This window comes from Myotis brandtii, unplaced genomic scaffold (assembly GCF_000412655.1).
Source record: "Myotis brandtii unplaced genomic scaffold, ASM41265v1 scaffold250, whole genome shotgun sequence".
Lineage (NCBI taxonomy): Eukaryota > Metazoa > Chordata > Mammalia > Chiroptera > Vespertilionidae > Myotis > Myotis brandtii.
This window is the reverse complement of record NW_005359478.1, coordinates 2,853,021-2,863,572: the sequence shown is the minus strand read 5'-3', so window position 1 is coordinate 2,863,572 and position 10,552 is coordinate 2,853,021. Positions and strand designations below refer to the sequence as shown.

The 10,552-nt window shown below is 54.7% G+C and overlaps 1 protein-coding gene across 1 annotated transcript in view; it reads left to right on the top strand.

Moving 5' to 3' along the window:
- The window catches only part of IQGAP3 (IQ motif containing GTPase activating protein 3), a 41,034-nt gene extending 30,893 nt beyond the window's left edge, over window positions 1-10,141 (top strand). The window contains exons 28-38 of the mRNA XM_005867592.2: window positions 1,735-1,819; window positions 2,191-2,423; window positions 2,763-2,895; window positions 3,027-3,129; window positions 3,961-4,087; window positions 5,291-5,378; window positions 6,186-6,398; window positions 6,871-7,037; window positions 7,281-7,382; window positions 7,819-7,927; window positions 8,978-10,141. Coding sequence (XP_005867654.1) covers window positions 1,735-1,819; window positions 2,191-2,423; window positions 2,763-2,895; window positions 3,027-3,129; window positions 3,961-4,087; window positions 5,291-5,378; window positions 6,186-6,398; window positions 6,871-7,037; window positions 7,281-7,382; window positions 7,819-7,927; window positions 8,978-9,091 — 1,474 coding nt within the window. The 3' untranslated portion in view covers window positions 9,092-10,141. The remainder of the gene's footprint in view (window positions 1-1,734; window positions 1,820-2,190; window positions 2,424-2,762; window positions 2,896-3,026; window positions 3,130-3,960; window positions 4,088-5,290; window positions 5,379-6,185; window positions 6,399-6,870; window positions 7,038-7,280; window positions 7,383-7,818; window positions 7,928-8,977) is intronic.
- Window positions 10,142-10,552: the final 411 nt, after the last annotated feature.

Below are 10,552 nucleotides of genomic sequence, written 5' to 3'. Positions count from 1 at the left end.
TTTTATTGATTTTTTTACAGAGAGGAAGGGAGAGAGATAGAGAGTTAGAAACATCGATGAGAGAGAAACATCGATCAGCTGCCTCCTGCACATCTCCTACTGGGGATGTGCCCGCAACCCAGGTACATGCCCTTGACCGGAATCGAACCTGGGACCTTTTTTTTAGTCCGCAGGCCGACGCTCTATCCACTGAGCCAAACCGGTTTCGGCTCTCCTTTCTTAACATTTGTCAGTTAGGGTTTTTTGAAAAGCACATGATTGGAAAGGTTGACAAGGTGAGCCTCACCTAGGTCATCATTCAGCCAGCCAGTCTTCCTGGTGCTCAGAGCTGCAAGAGGCAAAGTGGGGATGCAGGTGAGGGGAACCCACAGAGTTTAAAATTGCTCCCCAAACCTGGATTAAGAGTTTACAGTTAGGACTCAGAAAGGATTGTGCTAGAGCTAATAAAGGAAAGCACACAATGAGCTGTAAACTTCTGTCTCTGGTACCCTAGGAGATAGAAATAGCTTTTAAACAAATTTAAAGAAATTTGTGGGTGGTCCAGCCGTGATAAGAAGGATAATAATTTAAAAAAAAAAAAAAGTCTGCCATGTTGAATAGCACTCCACCATTGCTTTCACAGACATCATTTCACTCGATCCTCACAAAAACCCTATGAAATAGAGAGGGGCAAGAATAATCCTCCCCACCCTGGCTGGGTAGCTCAGTTGGTTACAGCATCATCCCAACAGGCCAAGGTTGTGGGTTTGATCCCCAGTCAGGGAACATACAAAAATCAACCAATAAATAGTCCTGGCTGAGTGGCTTCATTGGTTGGAGCGTTGTCCCATACACCAAAAGGTTTCAGGTTTGATTCCTGATCAGGGCACATAACTAGGTTTTAGGTTTGATTCCCAGTCGGGGCACGTATGGGAGGCAACCAATCAATGTTTCTCTCTCTCTCTCTCTCTCTCTCTCTCTCTCTCTCTCTCTTCTTTCTTCTCCCCCCTTCTTCTCTCTCTCTCAAGTCAATAAACATATTCTCGGGTGAGGATAAAAAAAATTTTTTAAGTCAATAAACATATTCTTGGGTGAGGATAAAAAAAAATTTTTTAAGAAAATTAAATCAGTAAATTAAAAAAAAAAAAAAGAATAATCATCCCCATATTCCAGACCAGGGAACAGCTTCCAAAGTGGAAGAAAAAAGCCTAAGCTGAAATCTCTGATTAGTGGTAGAGTCAGGACTGGACCTCCTACTCCAGTTCATTGTTGTCCTTGGGCCTGTCTCGCCCAGGCCAGGCCCGTCACAGGTGCTCTGTGATAGCTGACCAGGTTGGCCACCTCAGAGCCTCCCTGGCTGTCCTGGGACAGGGCTCTGGCTGTGAGGATCAGGCACCCAAGGTACAGGCTAAAGGTGCCTCTGTGGGGGGCGGCGGGGTAGATACTGTAGTGTCCCCAGGGGAGACTACAGAGGCCAAAGAAGAGACCCTCAGGCCAGGTGGGAAACTGAGAGCCTAGTGGATGAGGCCCTGGTCTTGGGTTACTGACCCAAGGGCATGAGGGAGGGACAAGATCCAGAGATGTCTGGAGGAGGGCATCAGGGAGCTGGCTGTGGAGGGTCAGTGCTGATGCTTAACTCTGGTGTGGCTGAGCCTGGGGAGGGAGAGGCAGGCAGGCAGGCACTCCTGACCTGCTGAGCTCTTAGCGCTGGCAGAAACGGGCAGGAACATCGTACACCAATTGTTGTGTCCCCAGCTATGGGATGCGGTATGTGGCCAAGGTCCTGAAGACGACTCTGGCAGAGAAGTTCCCTGATGCCGCGGAAAACGAAATCTATAAGGCAAGTGTCTCTCCTCCCCAGCCTCCCGGGCTGTCCTTCGCCCCAATGGCGCCTGTGAACCCCTAGACTGAGACAAGAGGACAAAAAGCCCTGTCCTGTAAAAATGTAAGAAGTAAAATGGACCCTGGCTTACCCGCAGGGCTCCAGGTGGAAGATGGAAAGGCAATTGGGACATGAACTGACAACCCTAGCCTTGTCGGGAGATCTGGGTTCTAGTCCTACCTCTTGCTCGAGTTTGCTGTGTGACCTTGAGCAAGTTGCCGGCCTGCTCTAGGTCTTGATGTCTTTCTAGCCCAGTGAGCTGGGCAGGTGGGGCTGGGCTGCCAAGGCAGAGCCCAGAGCGCTGCTGAGACGGTCTCCTGTGCCCTCAGGTGGTAGGGAACCTGCTGTACTACCGATTCCTGAACCCAGCGGTAGTGGCCCCCGACGCCTTTGACATTGTGGCCATGGCAGCAGGCGGTGCCCTGGCCACCCCCCAGCGCCACACCCTGGGGGCTGTGGCCCAGCTCCTGCAGCACGCCGCAGCTGGCAAGACCTTCTCTGGGGAGAGCCGGCACCTGCAGGTCTTGAACGACTATCTGGAGGAGACGCACTTCAAGTTCAGGTCTAGGGTCCTGGCACCCTGTTCCTCTCTGTCCCCTTTTTCTCCTCTTCTGATCTCTCATGTCCCACTTCCCCGCTCTGGAATCCACGAGGAAGAGAGGCATGAGGCGAAGAGAATAGTTAGTGGGCTGGAGGGGAGATTGTTGGAAGGACTCCCCGGTGGAGGGAAGGAGGACTATTGAAGGAAGTGGTTTGGGGGGAACCGGGAGAGAGGGAGGCAGGACAGAGGGTGGGAGCTGAGACTGGAGAGTCAGAGCTGGCTGGGCCAGTCACTGGAGAGGGCCAGAGGCATGAGGAGGTGCTGACCCGCCCCATCTCACATGCTCTCCCTGTGGAGTAGGAGGTTCATCTGCCGCGCCTGCCAGGTGCCAGAGCCAGAAGAGCGCTTTGCGATGGACGAGTACTCGGACATGGTGGCTGTGTCTAAACCCATGGTGTACATCACCGTGGGGGAGCTGGTCAACACGCACAGGGTGAGGGGCTGCAGCCTGGGGGGTGCTGGGCAGGTGGGCAGGGCTTTGGAAGCCCGCAGTGGGTGGCGGGCTGACCCTTGGAGGAAGGCCTGGCTCAGACCCTGCATCTCCTCCCTGCCTCCATGCTGCAGCTGTTGCTGGAGCACCAGGACTGGATCGCTCCTGATCACCGTGACCCCCTCCACGAGCTCCTGGAGGACCTTGGGGAGCTGCCCACTGTCCCTGACCTCATCGGTGCGTGCGGGGGCCAGCTGGGGGCCTGCAGGGAGGGAGGGACAGGCTCACCTGCCCTCTGGAGTTTTTGTTCCAGGGATATGTGCCAGGAAGCTGGTTACCCGCTCTTCCTCCCTCTCCCTCTGATTGGGAGGTGGACACGTGGACACAGACTGATATGGAGAGAGTGGGAAGACAGTAGAGAGACACAGTACCATCATATAAGTGGCCAATTAAATCGCATGAGACAGCCCTGTCCAGTGTAGCTCAGTTGGTTGGGCATTGTCCCGTGCACCGAGAGCTTGCCGATTCAATTCCCAGTCAAGGCACATGCCCAGGTTTCAGGCTCAATCCCCGGTGGGGAGGCTGCAGGTGGCAGCCAATCAATGTTTTGCTCAGGATTTCAGGAGCTATGGATTGGGAGGAAGCATATGGATTGGGATAGACAGAATGGAGGTGCTGACAGATAGGAGAGAGCTAGGAGCTCCAGGCTCAGTGGCAGCCAATCAATGTTTTGCTCAGGATTTCAGGAGCTATGGATTGGGAGGAAGCATATGGATTGGGATAGACAGAATGGAGGTGCTGACAGATAGGAGAGAGTTAGGAGGTACAGCCCCCTGCCCTCAGGGCACCCAGGCTGGTGCTGTTGGGGAGGCGGGTCTCCAGTAACACAAGGGTAAGCTCTGTGGGTAACAGCCCTCCCATTGGTGCTCAGGGTCGAGGGCACAAGGTGGTGCCGGGGCCAGTGTGGGGAAGCTTCCTGGAAGAGGGGTGCGTGGAGCAGTGTCTACCGTGACCCTATCTCTGCATGTGGAGGTGTATGCTTGTCTCCCTTTTCTCTCCCCACCTCAGGGGGAAATGTAGCCGCCGATGGGAGCGTGGATCTGAGCAAGCTAGAGGTGTCCCTGACACTTACCAACAAGTTTGAAGGGCTGGAGACAGACGCTGATGATACCAGTGCCCGGAGCCTTCTTCTGAGGTGCGTGGGCGTGGCCACAGCCCCCTGCTTGCCTGAGCTTTCCCACTCAGGCCAGTAAAATGGCCTACACCTCCTTCCTGGGCTCCCCTGTCCTGCAGAAGGTTCTCCCTGAGCCTAACGCATTCCCCTTGCTGCCTCTCGGCTGCCTTCCTCCGGCAGCCCCGCTTCTGACCTGTGTGGTAGCTGAAGGCAAAGGAAGAGTCAGGACATTGGCAACAATGGAACTTTGTATATTGTTGTGCTGTTGATCAAATGCTTTTCTATGTTACCGTTAACCTGGGTAACAGACTGCTTTACAGTTGAGGAAAGAAACTCAAGGTGAGTGAGTGGCCCAGTTTGTTGTGGAGCTTGTGTTCTCACCCCTGTTGTTGCCGAGTGATGGTCAGGAGATGGGCCTGGAGCTTGGCTCCCCCAGTTCTGCAAAAGTGAGGGAGGCCCTGCCAGTGTGGCTCAGTGGTTAAGCATTGACCCATGAGCCAAGAGGTCACCGGTTTGATTCCTGGTCAGGGCACATGCCCAGTTTTCAGGTTTGATCCCCAGTAGGGAGGGTGCAGGAAGCAGCCAATTGATGTTTCTCTCTCTCTAGCCCTCTCTCTCTAAAATCAATAAAAACATACTTTTTTTAAAAAGTGAGAGAGGCCTCGCAAAGGGCTGGGCTGGTCTTCGGGCAGAAGAGGAGCCAAGTCACCACCTCGGTCTCCCTGCCAGCAAGGCAGCCCCTCCTCATTCATTCACCCTCATTCATTCAAACCGGGGAGCTGGGTGCTCAGCTCCGTCTTGCCATCCAAGGCCTTGCAGCGGGTCAGGCTAGGGGTGAACACACAGCCAGAGCCACCAAGAGGGAGGTGGGTGTCTGGTGCATTGAGCGCTGAGGAGGACATCTGGGTTGGGAAAGGTCTCACAGAGGAGCCAGTGCGTACTTCAGCCAAAAACTCAAAGAAAGACACTCTGTGGGAGGCCCTGCAGGCAGAGGACACGGAAGTGGACGAGCACAGAATGTTCAGACTGTGTAGCGCTTCCTGCATCACAGGGTCGCCCTCCGGGGTTGCGTTCTCCTCACACACACCCTCGCTCTCCCTCTCCCTAGTGTCCCTGGCAGCCATGATGCTAGGCGGGGTCCACTTGCTGTCAGCTCTCTAGCCAGCCCCACATCCAGACCCTTGCCCTGTCCCTCACCTCCCCCCCCACCCCCTCCTCCTGCAGCACCAAGCAGTTACTGGCCGACATCATGCAGTTCCACCCTGGGGACTCCTTCAAGGAGATGTTGTCCCTCTCAGTATCCAGCTCACAGGTACTGTATCGTTCGTCTCCACCTCACACCACCAGCACTGCTGCTTCCTTCCCCTGGACCCCACCCACCATCTACCACGAACAGACACCCCTGCTCACCAATAATGAGAACTCTGGTGGGCCAAGGCCTTTGCCCTTGACCCCAGAGACCCACAGGCTGAGAAGAGCAGCCTCGCTGTGCGGAGCCTCTGGCTGCAGAGCCCGGGGACTCCACCTTCCTCCTCACTCCCCGCTGAAACGGGTGAGCTCCACGGGACACCAGCCCCTGACATCAGGCTGGTGCTGGGGGGTGCCAAGAGGCAGTCTGGGCAGGCGACCTGAACGAGCATCAAAGGGCTGGTGCTGGGCAGAGAGGGTGGGCGCTTGAAGGCCTGGAGGCAGGAGAAAGTGGTAAGTGGGTGGGGAGCCAGGGGCAAACTGGGCCCGCGGAGTAAAGACTCAGCCAGGGGCTTCCCAGAGGAAAGGTGGGATAGCAGTAGAGGCACGTCCCAGCACACAGGGCAGGAGGGAAATGCCCAGATACCCTGGCGCATACCAGAGGCCAGTGTCTGTCTGGAATCCTTTATGCTGTACTTCCACTGGGTCTCCCTTGGGCCTCTGCTCCCCTTGGCGATCCATGAGGCCTTCTATGTCTATGATGTTCCCCCTGATGTTCTTCACAAGCCACCCCAGAAGCCGGGCTCTGGGGGCACGCTCCTGATGACACCCTGAAGTGGCTCTGTTGCTGGTGCCTCTGGGGCCTGCCTGGGCTTGGGGACAGGCTAGTAGGGCCAGACAGACCTGTCAAGGCAGCATCCGTGCCCCCTAGGAAGCAGCTCACACGCGGCTGATGTGCCGGCGCCAGGCCTGTGAGGCACAGAACTCGGAGCCGCTTCGACGCCACCGCTCCCTGAAAGCTGACTCCCTCCTGCCACTGGCAGAGAAGCAGAAACGCGCCCTGCGGAACCTGCGCCGGCTGGAGAGCCTGGGGTTGGTCAGTGCCAGCGATGGCTACCAGGGACTGGTGGACGAACTGGCCAAGGTAATGACCTGAGCCTGGGATCAGTGTGTGTGTGTGTGTACACGTGTGTGCTTGTGTGTGTGCATGCACATGTGTGCATAGTTTTGGCACCTCAAGGGCAGGCCTCTCCCTGGGAAGTGCCCACCCCAAATTGTCACCAGCCAGGGGAAGGCCACTAGACCTCCAAAGGGTCCTGTTTGAAAGAAAGGTCTTAAAATTAGTCGGGGAAGAAGGTATTCTTGCAGCTCTCTTTTACTGAAGATCAAGAAGCCTTGGAACAGTTCCTCCTCAGTGGGGAAGGTCCTAAAGACACCCTTTGAAGGTTTGGGGTGGCGTCCTTGAGATTGTCCCCCTCTCAGGAAAAGTAGCCTTGAAATCTTCCTCTTCCTGCTTTTCCTGAAGGTACAGTGAGTTGTTCTTGGGCCTGGGTCAGGCCCTGAGGCTCTCCTGCCAGGAAGGGCCAACCCCCCCTCCCTTGGTCCCCCAACCCCAGGACATCCGTAACCAGCGCAGGCACCGGCAGCGGCGGAAGGCAGAGCTGGTGAAGCTCCGGGCCACACTCCAAGGCCTGCGCGCTAAGACCAGCTTCTATGAGGAGCAGGGCGACTACTACAGCCAGTACATCCGGGCCTGCCTGGACCACCTGGGCCCCGGGTCCAAGTAGGTGCTGCCTTCTTCATGTGTGACCACTCACCCTGCCCGTGGCAACCTTTGCCCCACTCTCTGCCGGCTGGCCCCTTCCTAACTCGGGTCTTTGGGCTCAGGTGCAGGCCCTCCTTTGTCTCCCACCAGTGAACAGTGCCCCTCAGGGTCTAATTTCCTTCCCACCAGCCACAGAAAGCACACTGTCTTTAGTGCTGAAGAGTTTATTGGATTAATTCTCTGGAGCCTTTTTTTAATCAGGAGTTCTGGGAAGGGGAAGAAGCAGCTCTCTCTTCATTACACTGCTGCCCAGCTCCTGGAGAAGGGTGTCCTGGTGGAAATTGAAGATCTCCCCACCTCTCAGTATGTTTCTTCGGAGGGCAGAGGTCCTGTCCCATTATCCGGGGGTGGAGCTCTGGGCTGGGCTCCAGGTGGGAGGGGAGAAGAAGCACGGTCCCTGCCTTGAAGGAGCCGTTAGGATGGTGGGGCGGTCGGACATCTCCACACAGAAAGTTAGACAGTGGGCGTAGTCGGGCACCGTTCTAGACACCCCACGGCAGAGGCCCCTGGGAAAGATTCCCAGAGGAGAGAACATCGGATTGGGGCCGGGCAGATAGATGTGGGATGGTGATCAGAAGTAAAATTGGGACAAGACAGAGCTGGGCCCTGGGATGACAGAGGGCAGGGCTGGGCTTCGGGTGGCACGGCACTGCCCGGATGAGGAGCCGTGGGCGGAAGAGGGGGGACTATGACCCCAGAAAGAGGCAGCAGTCCCCATTTTGAATCCTGTTCCTGACAGCTTCAGAAATGTGATCTTTGACATCAGTCCTGGAGATGAGGCGGGAAAGTTCGAAGTGAATGCCAAGTTCCTGGGTGTGGACATGGAGCGATTTCAGCTTCACTATCAGGTGAGGGGACACGCTCATGAGCCTCAAGACGCCTGCCAGGCTTTAGGTGCGAGCCTAATGACGTAGGCCGACCCCAGATGACATCTGCTCTGTTCCCCACCCAATCAGCATCGTCTGTTCCTGAAGGAAAGGGTGAGGGTCTTTGCATCAGGAGAAGGACTGGGCTGGCAACGGTAGAAGTAGGATTAATATTGGAACCCCTATGGCAAGTCGGGGACTTCACACGTTATCTTGTTTAATCCTCTCCACAGCTCTGAAGCATTATGCCTGTTTTACAGGCTCTGAGGATAAAAGGTTAAGAAGCCGGCCTAAGTCAGAGGCCATTCAGGAAAGCAGTGGTTTTAAATCCAAATCTTTTTGCTGCCCTGGCCAGTTTTGGTCAGTGGTTAGAGTGCCAGCCTGCCAACTGCAGGGTCGCAGGCTCGATCCCCGACGTCAGTTGGAGTGAGTGCGGGAGGCAACCAATGGATGTGTCTCTCTCACATAGATGTTTCTCTATGTCCCTCCCCTCCCCTTTTTCCCCTCTAGAAGTCTGGAAAAAATAACCTTGGGTGAGGATTAACAAAACAAAAAAAATCTTTTTGTTCTGCTGTTTTGGCTTTTATTTTATTTTTTTATTTTTATTGATTTCAGAGAGGAAAGGAGAGGGAGCGAGAGATAGAAACATCCATGATGAGAGAGAATCACTGATCAGCTGCCTCCTGCACACCCCTTACTGGGGATCAAGCCTGCAACCTGGGCATGTGCCCTGACCAGGATTCGAACCGCGACCTCCTGGTTCAGAGGTTGACGCCCAACCATAGAGCCACCCTGGCTGGGCTGTTTTGCGTTTTGAATGAGAAAACTGGTTTCAGGCCCGACTTGGCTTGAATTGACATTTGGTCATGTCACTGGCCTTGGTTTCCTCATCTGTGAAGTGAGGTGCAGTGCCCCATTGAAGTGGCCAGTGCCACTGGGTGACTGTGTAAGGCTCTGAGGTGTTTTATGGACTGGCAGGGCCACAGTGAAGAGCCCTTACACTCTCCTCCCTGCCCCTTCCCTTTCTCCTAGGACCTCCTGCAGCTCCAGTACGAGGGTGTGGCTGTCATGAAACTCTTCAGCAAGGCCAAGGTCAATGTCAACCTCCTCATCTTCCTCCTCAACAAGAAGTTCTTGCGGAAGTGACGGAGGCAGTGGGTGCTACCCAAGCCCTTATTTCGCTGGATGCTCTTCTTAACACTAATCACTACTCGGCTTCCCTGCAGACACCCAGAGCTCAGGACTGGACAGGGTTCAAGGAGCCTCACCTCTTCCCTAGCTGGAAGGAATTTGCCTACCTGGACACAAGCAGGGTCTCTTAATTGGCTCAAGTCAGCCTTGCCCCACAGTCTGGCTATGCGACTTTTAAGTCCCAGAACCCCATGGTTTTCTAGATGGTAGGGCGTGAACCTAGATGGGATAGATAGAACCCTGCCCTTTGGCCGGGGAAGACAACTGCACGGTGTCTGCTGCTGCCCTCCCGTGGTCACCCCAATATTACATGCACTGCACTTGCATCCTTGTTTCCCTCTCCCTTCTCTGCAGTCCCTAAGGCCAGGGCTAGGCTCCCTATCCCGACTGCTTCATCAGCAGTGGGTGTTCCCGCCCTGCTGAAGCCCAGGCCAGTCTGCTGCTATGACGCCTCCCACCCTCCAGCCTCCCCCTCCCACCCAGGAGGGAGTGGACAGCACTCGGTAATGCCCATGTGGAGCTGTGGCTCTGTTACCCTCCATGGTGGCATCGGCAAGATGACCCTCCATTAACCTCAAATCCCGTTCCTTTGTTTATGGTCTGTTTTATGTGTGGATCACTAGGGTATTTATCCTCTCTCCCAGGCTTACACTTTGGATCGTGGTTTTAATTCTTCCATCTTTTTGAGCTCAGAAAAATACTTCTCATTTCCCTTATTCAAACTAATATTTATGCCAATCTTTTATACCTTGGATTTAAAGTCTCCCTGAGGTCAAGGGCAATAAGATTCCCACTCATGTTTCAGACCTCATTATTTCAGCTTCATATGGTACAAAGAGCAGCCTTCCCCTTAGAGTTGATTCTTCTAAGGCAGTTTTGGTAGATCTACAGTCTTGTCTCTGCCACGCTCTCTCTTGTCCCCACATCTACCAACTTCCTGTCCCTGTTGCCCTTCTGATACCATTTTAATAAAAGCAGCTATTACCTCACGTCAGTTGTTACCCCTTATTTCCTTTGCTGCAGAGCAGGCCTCCATGGTCTTGGAGAGATCTTTCCTACAGCCTCCCCAAGCCCCCCTGCCTGCCTCCCACGTGGGACCACTCTGCCCATCTGAGCTTGTAAAAGCTTAATGAGATGTGGCGTTTATGCCACTCTTACCTCCCCAGGGGACAGAGAGGAGGAGGAAGAAATTCTTAGGTTTCGATTCTGCGATTCTGTTTTTATCAGCCACTCTGAAGACTGAAGCCAAGAAGAGGAGAAACCAGTCCGGATTCCACCCCACCTGTTTTGCACACATTTCCAGCAGGGTCTTTTCCAGAGCCTTGGGTGACAACACCAACGGTACCTGAGCGGCAGCTCCTTCGATATTGCACACAATCCCCCTCCCGTGAGGAAAGCCCCCCCCCCCCCGAAACA